General features: G+C 42.8%; 1 protein-coding gene across 1 annotated transcript; it reads left to right on the plus strand.

The window, feature by feature from the left end:
* The first annotated feature begins 1561 nt into the window (after nucleotides 1-1561).
* On the plus strand, nucleotides 1562-22795 carry LOC141178755 (uncharacterized). Its single transcript, XM_073660602.1, has 7 exons — nucleotides 1562-1659; nucleotides 14497-14647; nucleotides 14774-14953; nucleotides 15037-15160; nucleotides 15244-15341; nucleotides 15540-15630; nucleotides 17039-22795. Exons 1-7 carry the CDS (start codon nucleotides 1634-1636, stop codon nucleotides 18022-18024), a joined length of 1656 nt encoding a protein of 551 aa, XP_073516703.1. The 5' UTR covers nucleotides 1562-1633; the 3' UTR covers nucleotides 18025-22795.
* Nucleotides 22796-23125: the final 330 nt, after the last annotated feature.

Raw genomic sequence — 23125 nt, forward strand, 5'->3', positions numbered from 1 at the left:
AGCCCATAGATTCTGCTGCCTCCAATAATATATACCTGACAGGAGCCCATACATTCTGCTGCCTCCAATAATATATACCTGACAGGAGCCCATACATTCTGCTGCCTCCAATAATATATACCTGACAGGAGCCCATAGATTCTGCTGCCTCCAATAATATATACCTGACAGGAGCCCATAGATTCTGCTGCCTCCAATAATATATACCTGACAGGAGCCCATAGATTCTGCAGCCTCCAATAATATATACCTGACAGGAGCCCATAGATTCTGCTGCCTCCAATAATATATACCTGACAGGAGCCCATAGATTCTGCTGCCTCCAATAATATATACCTGACAGGAGCCCATAGATTCTCCTGCCTCCAATAATATATACCTGACAGGAGCCCATAGATTCTGCTGCCTCCAATAATATATACCTGGCAGGAGCCCATACATTCTGCTGCCTCCAATAATATATACCTGACAGGAGCCCATACATTCTCCTGCCTCCAATAATATATACCTGACAGGAGCCCATACATTCTCCTGCCTCCAATAATATATACCTGACAGGAGCCCATACATTCTCCTGCCTCCAATAATATATACCTGACAGGAGCCCATACATTCTGCTGCCTCCAATAATATATACCTGACAGGAGCCCATACATTCTCCTGCCTCCATTAATATATACCTGACAGGAGCCCATACATTCTCCTGCCTCCAATAATATATACCTGACAGGAGCCCATACATTCTGCTGCCTCCAATAATATATACCTGACAGGAGCCCATACATTCTGCTGCCTCCAATAATATATACCTGACAGGAGCCCATACATTCTGCTGCCTCCAATAATATATACCTGACAGGAGCCCATACATTCTGCTGCCTCCAATAATATATACCTGACAGGAGCCCATAGATTCTCCTGCCTCCAATAATATATACCTGACAGGAGCCCATAGATTCTCCTGCCTCCAATAATATATACCTGACAGGAGCCCATAGATTCTCCTGCCTCCAATAATATATACCTGACAGGAGCCCATACATTCTCCTGCCTCCAATAATATATACCTGACAGGAGCCCATACATTCTGCTGCCTCCAATAATATATACCTGACAGGAGCCCATACATTCTGCTGCCTCCAATAATATATACCTGACAGGAGCCCATAGATTCTCCTGCCTCCAATAATATATAACTGACAGGAGCCCATACATTCTGCTGCCTCCAATAATATATACCTGACAGGAGCCCATACATTCTGCTGCCTCCAATAATATATACCTGACAGGAGCCCATACATTCTGCTACCTGCAATAATATATACCTGACAGGAGCCCATAGATTCTCCTGCCTCCAATAATATATACCTGACAGGAGCCCATACATTCTGCTGCCTCCAATAATATATACCTGACAGGAGCCCATACATTCTGCTGCCTCCAATAATATATACCTGACAGGAGCCCATAGATTCTAGGCTCAACCCTGAGGCCGCAGAATGCCCCCAGAGCCACCACAAGCCCGCAGCACTGACCTCCTCCTGCAGCTTCACGGTAATGCACAGTCAGGACACGCCCCCCGGAAATGATGTCAAACCTGAAAGGAGCCCATACATTCTAGCGTTTACCATATATGTGGTGGCGGCTCTGCAGGTGGAGGTATGTGGAGACCCCATTACTGGGCGCAGGGGCATTAACCCCTTCAGCACGGAGGCTCTTTTGGGGTCTTCTGTTGCCCCTTTATAAGAATCATACAGTATGTCTGATGCCCACCACAGTGTAATGCCCCCATTATGCCCGTTATACAGTATGTATGATGCCCCCCACAGTGTAATGCCCCCATTATGCCCCTTATGCAGTATGTATGATGCCCCCCACAGTGTAATGCCCCCATTATGCCCCTTATGCAGGATGTATGATGCCCCCACACAGTGTAATGCCCCCATTATGCCCCTTATGCAGGATGTATGATGCCCCCACACAGTGTAATGCCCCCATTATGCCCCTTATGCAGGATGTATGATGCCCCCCACAGTGTAATGCCCCCATTATGCCCCTTATGCAGTATGTATGATGCCCCACACAGTGTAATGCCCCCATTATGCCCCTTATGCAGTATGTATGATGCCCCACACAGTGTAATGCCCCCATTATGCCCCTTATGCAGTATGTATGATACCCCCACATGGCAATGCCCCCATTATGCCCCTTATGCAGTATGTATGATGCCCCCACACAGTGTAATGCCTCTATTATGCCCCTTATGCAGGATGTATGATGCCTCCACACAGTGTAATGCCCCCATTATGCCCCTTATACAGTATGTATGATGCCCCCACATTGCAATGCCCCCATTATGCCCCTTATGCAGTATGTATGATGCCCCCACACAGTGTTATGCCCCCATTATGCCCCTTGTGCAGGATATATGATGCCCCCACACAGTGTAATGCCCCTTATGCAGTATGTATGATGCCTCCACACAGTGTAATGCCCCCATTATGCCCCTTGTGCAGGATATATGATGCCCCCACACAGTGTAATGCCCCCATTATGCCCCTTATGCAGTATGTATGATGCCCCCACACAGTGTAATGCCCCCATTATGCCCCTTATGCAGTATGTATGATGCCCCCCCACACAGTGTAATGCCCCCATTATGCCCCTTATGCAGGATGTATGATGCCCCACACAGTGTAATGCCCCCATTATGCCCCTTATGCAGTATGTATGATGCCCCCACACAGTGTAATGCCCCCATTATTCCCCTTATGCAGTATGTATGATGCACCCACACAGTGTAATGCCCCCATTATGCCCCTTATGCAGGATGTATGATGCCCCCACACAGTGTAATGCCCCCATTATGCCCCTTATGCAGGATGTATGATGCCCTCACACAGTGTAATGCCCCCATTATGCCCCTTATGCAGGATGTATGATGCCCCACACAGTGTAATGCCCCCATTATGCCCCTTATGCAGTATGTATGATGCCCCCACATTGCAATGCCCCCATTATGCCCCTTATGCACTATGTATGATGCCCCCACACAGTGTAATGCCTCCATTATGCCCCTTATGCAGGATGTATGATGCCCCCACACAGTGTAATGCCTCCATTATGCCCCTTATGCAGGATGTATGATGCCCCCACACAGTGTAATGCCCCCATTATGCCCCTTATGCAGGATGTATGATGCCCCCACACAGTGTAATGCCCCCATTATGCCCCTTATGCAGGATGTATGATGCCCCCACACAGTGTAAAGCCCCCATTATTACCCCTATGCAGGATGTATGATGCCCCCCACAGTGTAATGCCCCCATTATGCCCCTTATGCAGTATGTATGATGGCCCCACACAGTGTAATGCCCCCATTATGCCCCTTATGCAGTATGTATGATGGCCCCACACAGTGTAATGCTCCCATTATGCCCCTTATGCAGGATGTATGATGCCCCCACACAGTGTAATGCCTCCATTATGCCCCTTATGCAGTATGTATGATGCCCCCACACAGTGTAATGCCCCCATTATGCCCCTTATGCAGTATGTATGATGCCCCCACACGGTGTAATGCCCCCATTATGCCCCTTATGCAGTATGTATGATGCCCCACACAGTGTAATGCCCCCATTATGCCCCTTATGCAGTATGTATGATGCCCCCACACAGTGTAATGCCCCCATTATGCCCCTTATGCAGTATGTATGATGGCCCCACACAGTGTAATGCCCCCCTTATGCCCCTTATGCAGGATGTATGATGCCCCCACACAGTGTAATGCCCCCATTATGCCCCTTATGCAGTATGTATGATGCCCCACACAGTGTAATGCCCCCATTATGCCCCTTATGCAGTATGTATGATTCCCCACACAGTGTAATGCCCCCATTATGCCCCTTATGCAGTATGTATGATGCCCCACACAGTGTAATGCCCCCATTATGCCCCTTATGCAGTATGTATGATACCCCCACATGGCAATGCCCCCATTATGCCCCTTATGCAGTATGTATGATGCCCCCACACAGTGTAATGCCTCCATTATGCCCCTTATGCAGGATGTATGATGCCTCCACACAGTGTAATGCCCCCATTATGCCCCTTATACAGTATGTATGATGCCCCCACATTGCAATGCCCCCATTATGCCCCTTATGCAGTATGTATGATGCCCCCACACAGTGTAATGCCCCCATTATGCCCCTTGTGCAGGATATATGATGCCCCCACACAGTGTAATGCCCCCATTATGCCCCTTATGCAGTATGTATGATGCCCCCACACAGTGTAATGCCCCCATTATGCCCCTTGTGCAGGATATATGATGCCCCCACACAGTGTAATGCCCCCATTATGCCCCTTATGCAGTATGTATGATGCCCCCACACAGTGTAATGCCCCCATTATGCCCCTTATGCAGTATGTATGATGCCCCCACACAGTGTAATGCCCCCATTATTCCCCTTATGCAGTATGTATGATGCCCCCACACAGTGTAATGCCCCCATTATGCCCCTTATGCAGGATGTATGATGCCCCCACACAGTGTAATGCCCCCATTATGCCCCTTATGCAGGATGTATGATGCCCTCACACAGTGTAATGCCCCCATTATGCCCCTTATGCAGGATGTATGATGCCCCACACAGTGTAATGCCCCCATTATGCCCCTTATGCAGTATGTATGATGCCCCCACATTGCAATGCCCCCATTATGCCCGTTATACAGTATGTATGATGCCCCCCACAGTGTAATGCCCTCATTATGCCCCTTATGCAGGATGTATGATGCCCCCACACAGTGTAATGCCCCCATTATGCCCCTTATACAGTATGTATGATGCCCCCACACAGTGTAATGCCCCCATTATGCCCGTTATACAGTATGTATGATGCCCCCCACAGTGTAATGCCCCCATTATGCCCCTTATGCAGGATGTATGATGTCCCCACACAGTGTAATGCCCCCATTATGCCCCTTATACAGTATGTATGATGCCCCCACACAGTGTAATGCCCCCATTATGCCCCTTATGCAGGATGTATGATGCCCCCCACAGTGTAATGCCCCCATTATGCCCCTTATGCAGGATGTATGATGCCCCCACACAGTGTAATGCCCCCATTATGCCCCTTATGCAGTATGTATGATGCCCCACACAGTGTAATGCCCCCATTATGCCCCTTATGCAGTATGTATGATGCCCCACACAGTGTAATGCCCCCATTATGCCCCTTATGCAGTATGTATGATACCCCCACATGGCAATGCCCCCATTATGCCCCTTATGCAGTATGTATGATGCCCCCACACAGTGTAATGCCTCCATTATGCCCCTTATGCAGGATGTATGATGCCTCCACACAGTGTAATGCCCCCATTATGCCCCTTATACAGTATGTATGATGCCCCCACATTGCAATGCCCCCATTATGCCCCTTATGCAGTATGTATGATGCCCCCACACAGTGTTATGCCCCCATTATGCCCCTTGTGCAGGATATATGATGCCCCCACACAGTGTAATGCCCCTTATGCAGTATGTATGATGCCTCCACACAGTGTAATGCCCCCATTATGCCCCTTGTGCAGGATATATGATGCCCCCACACAGTGTAATGCCCCCATTATGCCCCTTATGCAGTATGTATGATGCCCCCACACAGTGTAATGCCCCCATTATGCCCCTTATGCAGTATGTATGATGCCCCCCCACACAGTGTAATGCCCCCATTATGCCCCTTATGCAGGATGTATGATGCCCCACACAGTGTAATGCCCCCATTATGCCCCTTATGCAGTATGTATGATGACCCCACACAGTGTAATGCCCCCATTATTCCCCTTATGCAGTATGTATGATGCACCCACACAGTGTAATGCCCCCATTATGCCCCTTATGCAGGATGTATGATGCCCCCACACAGTGTAATGCCCCCATTATGCCCCTTATGCAGGATGTATGATGCCCTCACACAGTGTAATGCCCCCATTATGCCCCTTATGCAGGATGTATGATGCCCCACACAGTGTAATGCCCCCATTATGCCCCTTATGCAGTATGTATGATGCCCCCACATTGCAATGCCCCCATTATGCCCCTTATGCACTATGTATGATGCCCCCACACAGTGTAATGCCTCCATTATGCCTCTTATGCAGGATGTATGATGCCCCCACACAGTGTAATGCCTCCATTATGCCCCTTATGCAGGATGTATGATGCCCCCACACAGTGTAATGCCCCCATTATGCCCCTTATGCAGGATGTATGATGCCCCCACACAGTGTAATGCCCCCATTATGCCCCTTATGCAGGATGTATGATGCCCCCACACAGTGTAAAGCCCCCATTATTACCCCTATGCAGGATGTATGATGCCCCCCACAGTGTAATGCCCCCATTATGCCCCTTATGCAGTATGTATGATGGCCCCACACAGTGTAATGCCCCCATTATGCCCCTTATGCAGTATGTATGATGGCCCCACACAGTGTAATGCTCCCATTATGCCCCTTATGCAGGATGTGTGATGCCCCCACACAGTGTAATGCCTCCATTATGCCCCTTATGCAGTATGTATGATGCCCCCACACAGTGTAATGCCCCCATTATGCCCCTTATGCAGTATGTATGATGCCCCCACACGGTGTAATGCCCCCATTATGCCCCTTATGCAGTATGTATGATGCCCCACACAGTGTAATGCCCCCATTATGCCCCTTATGCAGTATGTATGATGCCCCCACACAGTGTAATGCCCCCCATTATGCCCCTTATGCAGTATGTATGATGGCCCCACACAGTGTAATGCCCCCCTTATGCCCCTTATGCAGGATGTATGATGCCCCCACACAGTGTAATGCCCCCATTATGCCCCTTATGCAGTATGTATGATGCCCCACACAGTGTAATGCCCCCATTATGCCCCTTATGCAGTATGTATGATGCCCCACACAGTGTAATGCCCCCATTATGCCCCTTATGCAGTATGTATGATGCCCCACACAGTGTAATGCTCCCATTATGCCCCTTATGCAGTATGTATGATACCCCCACATGGCAATGCCCCCATTATGCCCCTTATGCAGTATGTATGATGCCCCCACACAGTGTAATGCCTCCATTATGCCCCTTATGCAGGATGTATGATGCCTCCACACAGTGTAATGCCCCCATTATGCCCCTTATACAGTATGTATGATGCCCCCACATTGCAATGCCCCCATTATGCCCCTTATGCAGTATGTATGATGCCCCCACACAGTGTAATGCCCCCATTATGCCCCTTGTGCAGGATATATGATGCCCCCACACAGTGTAATGCCCCTTATGCAGTATGTATGATGCCTCCACACAGTGTAATGCCCCCATTATGCCCCTTGTGCAGGATATATGATGCCCCCACACAGTGTAATGCCCCCATTATGCCCCTTATGCAGTATGTATGATGCCCCCACACAGTGTAATGCCCCCATTATGCCCCTTATGCAGTATGTATGATGCCCCCACACAGTGTAATGCCCCCATTATTCCCCTTATGCAGTATGTATGATGCCCCCACACAGTGTAATGCCCCCATTATGCCCCTTATGCAGGATGTATGATGCCCCCACACAGTGTAATGCCCCCATTATGCCCCTTATGCAGGATGTATGATGCCCTCACACAGTGTAATGCCCCCATTATGCCCCTTATGCAGGATGTATGATGCCCCACACAGTGTAATGCCCCCATTATGCCCCTTATGCAGTATGTATGATGCCCCCACATTGCAATGCCCCCATTATGCCCCTTATGCAGTATGTATGATGCCCCCACACAGTGTAATGCCTCCATTATGCCCCTTATGCAGGATCTATGATGCCTCCACACAGTGTAATGCCCCTATTATGCCCCTTATGCAGGACGTGTTATGCCCCTTATGCAGGATGTATGATGCCCCACACAGTGTAATGTTCCCATAGTACCGTCATCCCCCCACACAGTACAATCAGAGGCATAACTAGGGTCTGATGGGACCCGTTGCGAGATTTCGACCACCCCCCATCCTGATATATACAGTGGGTACGGAAAGTATTCAGACCCCTTTACATTTTTCACGCTTTGTTTCATTGCAGCCATTTGGTAAATTCTAAAAAATTCATTTTTTTCTCATTAAAGTACACTCTGCACCCCATCTTGACTAAAAAAAATACAGAAATGTAGATATTTTTGCAAATTTATTAAAAAGAAAAACTGAAATATCACATGGTCATAAGTATTCAGACCCTTTGCTCAGACACTCATATTTAAGTCACATGCTGTCCATTTCCTTGTGATCCTCCTTGAGATGGTTCTACTCCTTTATTGGAGTCCAGCTGTTTTAATTAAACTGATAGGACTTGATTTGGCAAGGCATGTCAGACCAAATGAGGCTCATGAGCTCAAAGGAACTGCCCAAGGAGCTCAGAGACAGAATTGTGGCAAGGCACAGATCTGACCAAGGTTACAAAAGAATTTCTGCATTACTTAAGTTTCCTAAGAGCACAGTGGCCTCCATAATCCTTAAATGGAAGAAGTTTGAGACCACCAGAAATCTTCCAGAAATCTTCCAAGACCTGGCCATCCAGCCAAACTGAGCAATCGTGGGAGAAGAGCCTTTGTGAGAGAAGTAAAGAAGAACCTCAAGATCACTGTGGCTGAGCTCCAGAAATGCAGTAGGGAGATGGGAGAAAGTTCCACAAAGTCAACTATCACTGCAGCCCTCCACCAGTCGGGCTTTTATGGCAGAGTGGCCCGACAGAAGACTCTCCTCAGTGCAAGACATATGAAAGACTGCACAGAGTTTGCTCAAAAACACATGAAGGACTCCCAGACTGTGAGAAATAAGATTCTCTAGTCTGATGAGATGAAGATACAACTCTTTGGTGATAATTCTAAGCGGTATGTGTGGAGAAAACCAGGCACTGCTCATCACCTGCCCAATACAATCACAACAGTGAAACATGGTGGTGGCACTGGTTGCAATTGAAGGAAACGTGAATGCAGACAAGTACAGAGATATCCTGGATTAAAACCTCTTCCAGAGTGCTCTGGACCTCAGACTTGGCCGAAGGTTCACCTTCCAACAAGACAATGACCCTAAGCACACAGCTAAAATAACAAAGGAGTGGCTTCAGAACAACTCTGTGACCATTCTTGACTGGCCCAGCCAGAGCCCTGACCTAAACCCAATTGAGCTTCTCTGAAGAGATCTGAAAATGGCTGTCCACTAACGTTCACCATCCAACCTGACGGAACTGGAGAGGATCTGCAAGGAAGAATGGCAGAGGATCCCCAAATCCAGGTGTGAAAAACTTGTTGCATCATTCCCAAGAAGACTCATGGCTATACTAGCTCAAAAGGGGGCTTCTCCTCAATACTGAGCAAAGGGTCTGAATACTTATGACCATGTGATATTTCAGTTTTTCTTTTTAAAAAATTTGCAAAAATTTCTACATTTCAGGTCCACAATGCTTCTGCCATAACTGAATTCTTCAACAGCTTTATACACTTTAGAAAAAGGCTTACCCAACCTAATATTACGTAAGCATGAAAGTTCATAGGTTGTTGTCCAACATTCCAATCCCGTGACAGTGGCCAGCTATCACAGATAAGCAATGCCGGATGAGACCTGTTCACGGACCATTCTACTTCTGTCATAATGTTTACATATGATAAGAGTAAATCCTACACCGGGTTATAAATCAGAGCAAGGTTTTCTTCCCAGACAGTATATTGTGTTAAGAAGCTATGTATCAGTGAGATACAGTTACAGATAAAGTATACCTTAACACAGAATATATAATCAGAATATTAATGGTTGGATACATCATAATGGGCTTCAGATAGCCACTTATATTTTTTGTACTACAATAAGCTTCTCCATCTTAAGCCATATGCCTGTAGTCTTATTTACAATATTGTGCAATCGTCTGTCTCTGGTTCTACATCGGATCTCTCATGGCATATACAAAAGGCTAATTCCCTTCAGTAATAAAGATTAAACCTCAGACTGTTAGTAAACTTAAACTAATGCTATGTTTTAGTATGTCTGGACTAATGACCCCTAGTCTACTGAGGTAAGATACCTACAAATGCTGACATGTTTGGTTCCTATTTTATTTCAAATCTGAAATATAAAATAGCCATTTTTCATGTTCATACTACAGTTATGTATTTATGTTTTGAAAAATCAAATAAAAATGATGTAAAAAAAAAAAAAAGAGTGAAAAATTTAAAGGGAATACTTTCCGTACCCCCTGTATATGTATGTCCCTTATCCTGGGCCTCAACCTAATATATGTCCCCCGTTCTGCCTCTGTTCTTTAGTGTATTGAAAAAGATAAACTATTACACTCACCAGGGGCGAACATAGAAGTGATGGGGCCCCATAACAGAAGTATAATGCACTCCCCTTAATCCTCCATACAGTATAATGCACAGCCCATAGTCATCCATGTAGTATAATGCACAGCCCATAGTCTGTACATGTAGTATAATGCACAGCCCTTAGTCCGTACATGTAGTACAACCCCTGGCAAAAATTATGGAATCACCGGGCTCGGAGGATGTTCATTCAGTTGTTGAAAAAAAGAAGATCACAGACATAGCACAAAACTAAAGTCATTTCAAATGGCAACTTTATGGTTCTAAGAAACACTAAAATTAATCAAGAAATAAAATGTGGTACTCAGTAAGGGTAATTTCTTTCCGACCAAGTAGAGGGAAAAAATTATGGAATCACTCAATTCTGAGGAAAAAATTATGGAATCATGAAAAACAAAACACAAAAGAACACTCCAATACATCATTAGTATTTTGTTGCACCACCTCTGGTTTTAATAACAGCTTGCAGTCTCTGAGGCATGGACTTAATGAGTGACAAACAGTACTCTTCATCAATCTGGCTCCCAATTTTCTCTGATTACTGTTGCCAGATCAGCTTTGCAGGTTGGAGCCTTGTCATGGACCATTTTCTTCAACTTCCACCAAAGATTTTCAATTGGATTGAGATCCGGACTATTTGCAGGCCCTGACATTGACCTTATGTGTCTTGTTTCAAGGAATGTTTTCACAGTTTTTGCTCTGTGGCAGGATGTATTATCTTGAAAAATGATGTCATCATCCCCAAAAATCCTTTCAATTGATGGGATAAGAAAACTGTCCAAAATATCAATGTAAACTTGGGCATTTATTGAAGATGCAATGATAGCCATCTCCCCAGTGCCATTATCTGACATGCAGCCCCATATCATCAATGACTGTGGAAATTTGCATGTTCTCTTCATGCAGTCATCTTTATAAATCTCATTGGAACGGCACCAAACAAAAGTTCCAGCATCATCACCTTGCCCAATGAAGATTCGCGATTCATCACTGAATATGACTTTCATCCAGTCATCCACAGTCCATGATTGCTTTTCCTTAGCCTATTGTAACCTTGTTTTTTTCTGTTTAGGTGTTAATGATGGCTTTTGTTTAGCTTTTCTGTATGTAAATCCCATTTCCTTTAGGCGGTTTCTTACAGTTCGGTCACAGACATTGACTCCAGTTTCCTCCCATTCGTTCCTCATTTGTTTTGTTGTGCATTTCCTGTTTTGGAGACATATTGTTTTAAGTTTCTGGTTTTAATGCTTTGATGTCTTCCTTGGTCTACCAGTATGTTTGCCTTTAATAACCTTCCCATGTTGTTTGTATTTGGTCCAGATTTTAGACACAGCTGACTGTGAACAACCAACATCTTTTGCAACATTGCGTGATGATTTACCTTCTTTTAAGAGTTTGATAATCCTCTCCTTTGTTTCTCCTTTCGTGTTGGAGCCATGATTCATGTCAGTCCACTTGGTGCAACAGCTCTCCAAGGTGTGGTCACTCCTTTTTAGATGCAAACTAAAGAGCAGATCTAATTTGATGCAGGTGTTAGTTTTGGAAATGAAAATTTACAGAGTGATTCCATAATTTTTTCCTCAGAATTGAGTGATTCCATAATTTTTTCCCTTTCCTTGGTCCGAAAAAAATTACCTTTACTGAGTACCACATTTTTTTTCTTGATTTCTTTTAGTGTTTCTTAAAGCCCTAAAGTTGCCATTTGAAATGACTTTAGTTTTGTGCCATGTCTGTGATCTGCTTTTTTTCAACAACATTAAACAACTGAATGAACATCCTCCGAGCCCGGTGATTCCATAATTTTTGCCAGGGGTTGTATAATGCACAACCCATAGTCCATACATGCAGTATAATGCACAGCCCATAGTCCGTACATGTAGTATAATGCACAGCTCATAGTCCGTACATGTAGTATAATGCACAGCCCATGGTCCGTACATGTAGTATAATGCACAGCTCATAGTCCATACATGTAGTATAATGCACAGCTCATAGTCCATACATGTAGTATAATGCACAGGCTATAGTCATCCATGTAGTATAATGCACAGCCCATAGTCATACATGTAGTATAATGCACAGCCCATAGACCGTACATGTAGTATAATGCACAGCCCATAGTCATCCATGTAGTATAATGCACAGCCCATAGTCATACATGTAGTATAATGCACAGCCCATACTCATCCATGTAGTATAATGCACAGCCCACAGTCATACATGTAGTATAATGCACAGCCCACACTCTTACATGTAGTAGTATGGCAAAGGGCACCGTGTACTCGCTGATTAAAAGAAAACAAAACATTATACTCGCCTTCCCTCTGCTCCCTCGCAGCGCGGTGTCTTTTTCTGGAGCTGCCGCTGACATCAGCTGCAAGCGACAGGAGAGCATGATGTTACTTCCATGCGCCCCCTAATGGCGTACATGCCGATGTCATCTGCTGGCCTCTGATTGGTCAGCAGCGTGTATTGTGGCACTTCAGCTGAATGTCAGTCCGGGAACACACATCCAGCTGAAGTAGGGGTCGGTCACAGGAGCCACTGCGGTCATTAAGACTCTCAATATAATGCTCTCATAGTACCTCTATTTCCCCACACCGTATAATGTTCTCACAGTACCGCCATCCCCCCACATACAGTATAATGTTCCCACATTACCACCATCCCCCCACATACAGTATAATGTTCTCATAGTACCGCCATCCCCCCACATACAGTATAATGTTCTCACAGTACCGCCATCTTCCCACATACAGTATAATGTTCTCACAGTACCGCCATCTTCCCACATACAGTATAATGTTCTCATAGTACCGCCATCCCCCCCACATACAGTATAATGTTCCCACAGTACCGCCATCCCTCCACATACAGTATAATGTTCTCACAGTACCGCCATCTTCCCACATACAGTATAATGTTCTCATAGTACCGCCATCCCCCCCACATACAGTATAATGTTCCCACAGTACCGCCATCCCTCCACATACAGTATAATGTTCTCACAGTACCGCCATCCCCCCCACATACAGTGTAATGTTGTCACAATACCGCCATCCCCCCACATACAGTATAATGTTCCCACTGTTGCGCCATCTTCCCACATACAATATAATTTTTCCACAGTTCCGCAATCTTCCCACATACAGTATAATATTACCACCATCCCCCCCACATACAGTATAATGTTCTCACAGTACCGCCATCTTCCCACATACAGTATAATGTTCTGACAGTACCGCCATCTTCCCACATACAGTATAATGTTCTCACAGTACCGCCATCCCCCCCACATACAGTATAATGTTCCCACATTACCACCATCCCCCCACATACAGTATAACACTTGGTTTTCTTTTTTTGGTGTTCTTCATGTAATATATGGAAGTCTACAGGAAAATGCTAAAAGAAACATAATATCCAGGAATAAAACCACTGTACATGGAGACATTAGCATCAAATAACTGTCTTGTTCTTACAAACACGCTCTTATAAATGAGATCTAACGTGATAAAAGATTACAACCTGGGGAAGACGGGAAACATTCATATAGACGGTCGCTGATGATGTAGTCAGTGACGGACTCTGGACATATCTGTTTCTAGAGCCGTATTAGAAGATGAAGATGTCGTCCTCATCATGAAGTTGTTATTTCTCATGCCATGTGTAATGTATATGACGAGAATTAGCGTTATGGAAGATGAGTCTATAAGAAACGTATTCAGCTGCCGACTCCGAGGAAGAAACTGCTTGTTGTCTGTGGCCTAAAATATATAGATTTTATTACTACGTCAGGGACAAAAGCAGAATGTTGTAAGATAATAAAAATACTATAGCTGCTTGGGTTTCTGGGTGATTCTTACTGAAGCAGTGGCCAACTTAGCCAGTGATTGGAAGTATGGAGGAGATGTCTAAGTCAGCAATTCAACTTATGTTCCAGTCCATAAAAAACTAGAGAACACAACATCTACACATTCTCTCTCCTGATATATTTCCCTTATTGTCTCCAGTAATTGTATTATTACACAGAATTCTTTATGATGTTACATCGGCTCATCTTCTTCTCATTCAGGTCTCTACAATATCAGATCCTCTCAGTGAAGATCTTCTATATTAAGAGAATTTTTCTGAATCACCTATCAAGGATGGACATGGACAGAGACAAGATGGCGGAGAGGATATTACACCTCACCCTAGAGATCCTCTTCCGGCTTACTGGAGAGGTGAGAGATTCTGATGACGTCACATTACATCATTATCTATGGGAATAACAGATGGACAGAACTGGAGAGGTGAGGACTCTGGAAATGTCTGTAGTGAGATGTATTAATGTGTCTCTCCATAACCAGGATTACACAGTAGTGAAGAAGACTTCTAGTGAGCGCTGTCAGGACCCTGTGTCTGAGGGATGGGGAAGACCCCTGAGCCCAATCACAGGGCCTCCACTTCATCCACTGATACATGAGGACATCAATGACCAGAAAATCCTAGAACTCACCTACAAGATGATTGAGCTGCTGACTGGAGAGGTGACACTGCTGGGAATGCTGGGACATTATACAGTAACGCTATGGAGGGATCGGGGGGATGACGGTATCATTGTATGTGTCAGGTTCCTATAAGGTGTCAGGATGTCGCTGTCTATTTCTCCATGGAGGAGTGGGAGTATTTAGAAGGACGCAAAGATCTGTACAAGGACATCATGATGGAGGTTCCCCAGCCCCTCACATCACCAGGTAATAGACAGGACTAAATACACCCGGCCTATAATTATCTGTATGTAAAGAATGAATTCAGTCCCTATATGTGTTTCCTCCAGATCTATCCAGTAAGAGGACAACACCAGAGAGATGTCCCCGTCCTCTTCTTCCACAGGACTGTAAACAAGAAGATCCCAATGTTCCTCAGGATCATCAGGTAGATGGAGAGAAGGTGTGATGAGATCTCCTATTTGATGTGTAGACGGCTGTGAAGGTCTTGTGCTCAGTCTTGTTTTATCCACCAGTATTATATGTTTTATACTTATGTAATGAGAACGGTGGAGATGGCAGGATTAGAGCCGATCATAGATGGGACTTCTCCATCTGTCTGTGACTTTTACAATATTTGTTTCAGGGTGAAGATCTGACCCATATTAATACTACAGAGACATATGTGAGGGGTGATGATTGGTGTAAGGAGGAGATTCCTACATATGACTACCCAGGTGAGTAGTGACCACTAAATGCAGAGAAGTCACAGATTCTTCTCAGTCACCGGCTGTGGCTGCTTTATCGGTGGTGTAGTCCGGCCGTATCACAATCGCGTGATCACCATTTTCCCTCTAGACCACAACATTTTCCTCCACCCAAAAATGTTCACATTACTTTGTGTAATTGTAAAAGCCTTTTTCTGTAGAACTTACAACCTGGAGGATCCACCTGCCCCCTGGGATTAGTAGACGCTGACCGTTACCTGCCCAGATCTGTAAGCTACAAAGCCAAATGACAGCGTACGTAGAGTGTGCTGACAAGTGAGAAAATCACTTGAAGAAAAATATTCTGATGGGACTGTAAGAGAAAGCGGAGGGTAATGATGCTGTTGGCTTCCTAGATCCCTGATATCTTATTGGATGAATCTACCTTCTCTCCCTTCTGTGCTGCTGAATGTTCTCATATGGTCCCTACAAGACCAGGTCCAGTCTATCTGACCAAACTTAACTTTTATAATCGACAACATTAAATGTGCAGTGAGGCCAAGTGTGAATTTCTATACAATAACAACAGAGTTTCCCTTTATCCTGACTTTTCAAACTATCTTCAAACAGGATTGCGATAAACTACATAAATAACATTACACCTGTGCCATGATATGTCTCTAAGCTGTGCGTGGCTGATGGCTGTAATATACATCTATTCACACCGGCAGGAGATGTGGTGGCATGGCTCGACCCCTGGTTTCATGGATTCACTCCACGTCATAAATTACATTATGTTTTTAATCCTAAGGAATTCAGGTTCCTGCACAATCTCTCCTGAAATGGGGGCACTAATACTTTCTCTACTCTTCTGGTCAGGAATTAATCTATAGGAGTAGTGACTATTTTGACTCCACGGCCACTTTCTGGACATTAGCTCGCAGTCGATGTTGGAGAGTAAAAATTGCACATTGGCCATTTTATTCCCCAACACGTAGTGCCCAGATTGTGCTCCAGGAGACACACACCGTAAATGAAGAGGGTTCTTCTCACTATAGTAATGCCACATACATGGATGATAAATGTGGTTTGGGCGCACTGCAAGACTCAGAAGAGAGGGGGAGATCTGACTTTGGGAGAGTGGATATTGCTGGATTGGTTTATGGATGAGTAGAAGTTTTTATTGGTATCATTTTCATCTACATAACATTGTTTGGTGGCTTCTTATTCCATATTTTGGAGGCAGAATGAACAAACAGTTGAAGATCACGATCCAATGGTTCATCCTATGAAGTTTTCTATTAGACTGTGAATTGTCATTCACTGTCATTCTGTCAATAAGTTGTCATTTCTGCAGACATTTTAAGTAGAAATGTTCAAAAATATAAATTTCAAGGATGTTTTATTCAAAATTAATAATTGTTTTTTTTCTTGGCAGATGACTCTACCAGGAGATCAGAGGGACAGGACATTTTTATATCAGATGATCTTGAGACCCCACAGGATACAATTGAAGTGAATTCCATTACTCCAGATATCCCATCATCCCTTCACTGCAAAGATCTGTCATCTGATCCTATGAAACAGGTCCTGTCTTCTGATTCATTACCGACTACTAAGGAAAGTCAAAATAAAAAAATAAGGATTGAAAAACGAACTGCTCCTAAAGCAAAGAAGACATTTTCACTGCCAGAAAATGGAAATAGTTTTACCCTCAAAAAGTCTGTAAGTCAAAAATTACACACAGTGGACAATAGATTTTCTTGTTCCAAATGTGGGAGATGTTTTAACTATAAATCAGCTTTGGTTATTCACCAGAGAACCCACACAGGGGAGAAGCCTTTTTCATGTTCAGAATGTGGGAAATGTTTTAACCGGAAATTCGATCTTGTTAGACATCAGATAATTCACACAGGGGAGAAGCCTTTTTCCTGTTCAGAATGTGGGAAATGTTTTAACCAGAAATCATATTTTGTTATACACCAGAGAACTCACACAGGGGAGAAGCCTTTTTCATGTTCAGAATGTGGGAAATGTTTTTACCATAAATCAGCTTTGGTTAAGCACCAGAGAAGTCACACAGGGGAGAAGCCTTTTTCATGTTCAGAATGTGGGAAATGTTTTAACCAGAAATCAGATCTTGTTAATCACCAGAGAATTCACACAGGGGAGAAGCCATTTTCATGTTCTGAATGTGGGAAATGTTTTAACCTTAAACCAGCTTTGGTTAACCACCAGAGAATTCACACAGGGGAGAAGCCTTTTTCATGTTCAGAATGTGGGAAATGTTTTAACAATAAACCAGCTTTGGTTCACCACCAGAGAACTCACACAGGGGAGAAGCCTTTTTTATGTTCAGAATGTGGGAAATGTTTTAACCGGAGATCAGCTTTAATTAAGCACGAGAGAATCCACACAAGGTAGAAGCCTTTTTCCTATTCTTTTTTTTTTTAATCCAAATCATTTTTCTCATTATTTTTTTTTTACAAAACAAGAAACCAGTACATACAATAATAAAATAACATACATGCATCTCTCCGATATATCCTTTCAGCTTGCCCATTACCGTCTGATAACTTGCAGTTACTATATCTTACAATTAACATTCCACATTCTTGAAATCTCTTATATAAGCATAATACTGTAATAAACATTATAATCCTATACACATATAGGTGTGCTATATTACCCAGACCACATGTTAAGGAATTCCAATACACAATGAAACATTAGACCTTGTCAATGCCTCCCTTCCTCCATAAGTCAAATTGTCTCTCCAGCAATAACCCCCTTGATGGCATTCCAGGTGTATCCAACCATAAGTCTCATATTTTCTCAAATTTATTCACTGAGTTTCATTTTTTATATACCTCTTTTTCTAATCTGATATTAGTTATCCTATTTTTGAGTTCACTAATTTCTGGGGGTGAGGGGTTAATCCATTTGGATGCAATATGTTTCCTAGTTTGAAGTAAAATACGTGAAATCCCTATTGAAATTGGATTAAAAAAAAGTGCAAAAATAATTCTGCTTATTATTCTGGCTATGCAGTTTGTTTTTAATGATAGAGTAGGGATTCGCAAAATCATGAGGACCCTTGACGATGGGTTGCGAGCTTACGTACAGTACAGACCAAAAGTTTGGACACACCTCATTTAAAGATTTTTCTGTATTTTCATGACTATGAAAATTGTACATTCACACTGAAGGCATCAAAACTATGAATTAACACATGTGGAATTATTTACTTAACAAAAAAGTGTGAAACAACTGAAAATATGTCTTATATTCTAGGTTCTTCAAAGTAGCCACCTTTTGCTTTGATGACTGCTTTGCACACTCTTGGCATTCTCTTGATGAGCTTCAAGAGGTAGTCACCGGAAATGGTCTTCCAACAATCTTGAAGGAGTTCCCAGAGATGCTTAGCCCTTGTTGCCATAGTCATGAAAATACAGAAAAATCTTTAAATGAGAAGGTGTGTCCAAACTTTTGGTCTGTACTGTATTTTGGCCAAAATATTAACTAATACCTCATATGATATTATTGCACTTTTTTATCTGTCAGGGCGCAGCCAGGCCCATTAATGGTGACCTTGTGAGTTGGGGCTTTGCACCTCTGCGATGCACGGATAGGGTGCCGGGCATCCCGCCTAATCGAATAGTAGGGGCGTGTAATAGGATGCTGACTAAGCACGGTGCCGCGTGTGTGTGAATTGCACCCTACTGCAAGTTTCATCTGTGTGCAGTTTTAGTGCTAGGCAGTCGCTCCTCCAGTGAGAGTGGATGAGAGTGATTGTTCATCAGCATTCTGCACCAGTGTTACCTCCTTCCAACAAAAGGGGGCCGGCTGCGGCCTGGCGTGCATTTTTCTTGTAATCTTGGCTGGTGAGTACCATTGCCTTTTGCTATTTTCTCATTTTACTTTGGAATTTTTTCAAAAATTCTGTTTATTGTTCTGGCTATGCTGCTTGTTTTTAACTTTATGTAAAAGCTTCATTGATGACGTGTTCTTTATATGGGACAATTGTAACAATAACATGCATTCCTTTATTAGCGACACAAACTCTAATAATTGGGGTATTTCCTTCTCACCCCTCTATGATTTTGTAAATATAAATTTTTTGGATATAAATGTGTTTATTAAGGGATATTCCATATGTACGAAAACCTTTTTTTAAAAAGTTGACACAAATAGTTACCACCATTATAAGAGCGGACATTATGTGAAGTGGCTGGATAACATCCCACAAAATCAATTCAAAAGAATTCGGAAGAATTGTAGTCTTGACATTGATTTTATAACACAAGCCAAGATCTTGGAAGAGAGATCTGAAGCTCAGAGATACCCAAATGGATTAATCAAACGAGCGTATTCTAATTCAATGAAATATGATCAGAAAACACTACTAGGAAATAAAAAATCAGTCTGTAAATGGATATGAATTCAATTTTATCACCCAGTTTAATTCCTGCCATAAAGAAATAAGCCAAATTTTTCATAAATATTGGCACATATTACAAAGTGATCCTATTCTTGGAAAATCTCTACCTAGAAACCCCATAATCACTTTTCGTAGAGCTCCTACAATAAGGAATATTTTGGCCCCTCGCCGCCTCAAATCATACAGTATACCTAATCAGATAAATCAAATGGCATATACAAATGTGGATGAAGGAATTGTTTGTGTTGTTTATCTATAGGTCACGGTGTCGATAGTTTTTCCTCCTCATCTACTGGAGAGAGCTTTTCAGTTAAGCAACATCTAACATGGACTTTGTGATTTATTATCCAATGTATATGTAATGAACAATATGTGGGTAGAACGACTCAGCCGCTCCACAACAGAATTAATTCACATAGATACAATATCCGTAGGGGGATTCCTTAAACATGGTTTATCTCGACACTGTAAAAATGTTAGGGTGAACACTTTGGTATGTTCACTAGTTGCCTGCTCCTGGCCTAATGGATATGATCAAGTGCATGCAAGAAAGAATAACATCAGACACACACAGTCGGATGTAAGCTCTCCTTGAACAGCTATGGCACAGCTCCAAGTGTCCTTTATTCAACTCCAACATAGACACTTATAACCTGTAAACAGGGGCTCGGTTAACCCTAGAATGAGAGTAACCAGATGTATTCATTGGTTATTCCATGGGCAGATCCATGAGGTCATCAGGGGGCGTAGTCCATGAGGTCATCAGGAGGCGTAGTCCATGAGGTCATCAGGGTGGGTTGTTCCATGAGGTCATCAGGGGGTGTGATCCATGAGGTCATCAGGGGGCATGGTCCATGAGGTCATCAGGGGGTGTGGTCCATGAGGTCATCAGGAGGCATGAACTATGCGATGTGTCGCTCTGTGGTTGGTTAGTCCTTCTATGGAATGCAGCTTCCTCCCAGAACAGAGCATGGTGTGATGAAACAGGAAATGGCAGCCATCTTTTGATCTAAACAAGCTTATGTAAGGTGAAATAATACACTTTGTGGGTCTCAACACAATAGAGCACAATAAAGAGTATAAAAAATTGAAAATTTGTCTAATTGAATATATTCCTGGTAATAGGCCGAACCGCATTCAGAAACTGAACAAGAAGGAGATTTCCTGGATATAGAGACTGAACAGCTTGAAACCCCATGGATTAGATGGAATGTCTGAAGTGTTCCTTTAGATGTTAAGAAATCTACATATATGGTCATTTTGGAGATAGAAAGCCTGATGTGGAAGCTCCTTTAACATTAGTATTAATTGTAATAATTTAGATGATCTTTTATAAAATATTTTATTGTACTATCTATTAATATCTCCAACAATATTATCCATGATCTGTGACATGGTTTTATTAACCAATTGATGTAAATTAATTATTTTAGATAAAACCCTCGACCTTTCAGATTTTAATCTTTAGTTCTTATATATATATTTCCTATGATTTATTAAAATATATAACTATGGTAGAATGATAATCTTTTATTATCTTATGTATATTTTTTAGATGTCACCATTTTATCAACCTCCCGGAACATCAAGCATGTAGATCTCCCATTAAGTTGTTCTCTTTTTTTCTCAGTAGAGTGTAAAACTCCTCTCATTATAATTCGGGTCACTACCTTTTTACATTCCAAGAGAATCCATGTAGCAAGCACGGGATCCCCCCCGATGTCCTCCCCTCCCCTGTCCTCTATTTCCCTACAGCCCCTGATAAGGAAGGCTTGTAGTAAAAAGAATCCGCTCCCTGACCTGATTCCCAGGTGACGTCACTGCTGACCTAGGTGACTCCTCAGCAGATGAAATCCTTCCAGGTTACGCACATAGCCGTATATTTACTCCAGCGGTCGTATTCACACACAGAGGTAGACCACGCTCTCCCCCAATATTTTATCATCACATTGTATCAGAAACACATTAATTAAAGAAGCGTGGAAATAATTTATAATATTTATTTTCCCTCTAATAAAATTATACAGGAATTGATAAAACACCCTGATATCAGTAGAATGACACAAAATAATATTCTGACTTATGAAACACGACAAACGGACTGTAACAAATATAATAAACTAAAAGAACATTTAGAGGAATTCAGATAAAAGCATTTGAGCTCATCAAAAAGACATTAAATAAAATAAAACAAGAATTTTTTTACATACTTTTTTTACAGACTTTTCCCCAACTCTTGGATTTGCTTTTCTTTTGTTAATTCCTAAATCCACATAGCAGCTTATCGAGTAAAGAACACAGGACACGGTGGTTTTCCTTATAGAGACATAGGTTCTAGCCCATCTCCTGCTTTTAGAATAAGTGAATACATACATTTATTTTAGAGAACATTTGAACCTGTATATATACAATAATTAAATAATGTCAAATAACTTCATAGTATATGAATTGTGATACATTTTTTAGGAGGAATTTCTTTGTATAATTGAAATGCACGCAGTTTTGTTATTTTCCGATGTAATCGTGTGCCAATCTAGTGAACTTTGACACCAGTCAGTCATGTGTTGATTTGGTGCCTTAATTCTAAACTCCGGCTTTTAAACTGTCTTGGACGATTTTGTCTGTATGTGGTTGTTTCCTGAAGAAGAAGAAGTGCTTGTCACTTTGAAACTCCTCGAATAAAAACAGTAATTTAATAAACCTTTCTGAATTGACGTCTTCAATGAACCAGCAGCGCGGGAAGTATCCACAAATTTCTCCAGATCCTGACATTCAATGATATACCCTGCCACGTTAAGGGTGGTAGCCCGAGGTACTGTGCACTTTTTACAAGATTCATAAGCCCTTCACTGGCTGGATATGAATGACAGGATCAAATATGAAATACACCGGGATCACATTCAGGATCTTACAAGTTGAAAATCCTGTGGTACAAACGCTAGTTCTTCAAAAACACAGTGATCCGTGAGTATATGGGAAGAAGTGTGTCCCTGATTGTTGGACAGTTCTTTACAAATGTTGTTTTTTCTTCGGGTTCTATTATGATTATATTACAGTCCTTATGTCTAATTGGGGTTGAATTAT

The sequence above is a fragment of the Phyllobates terribilis genome, unplaced genomic scaffold (assembly GCF_046119375.1).
Source record: "Phyllobates terribilis strain yellow unplaced genomic scaffold, ASM4611937v1 Scaffold_30__1_contigs__length_15301838, whole genome shotgun sequence".
Classification (NCBI taxonomy): Eukaryota; Metazoa; Chordata; class Amphibia; order Anura; family Dendrobatidae; genus Phyllobates; species Phyllobates terribilis.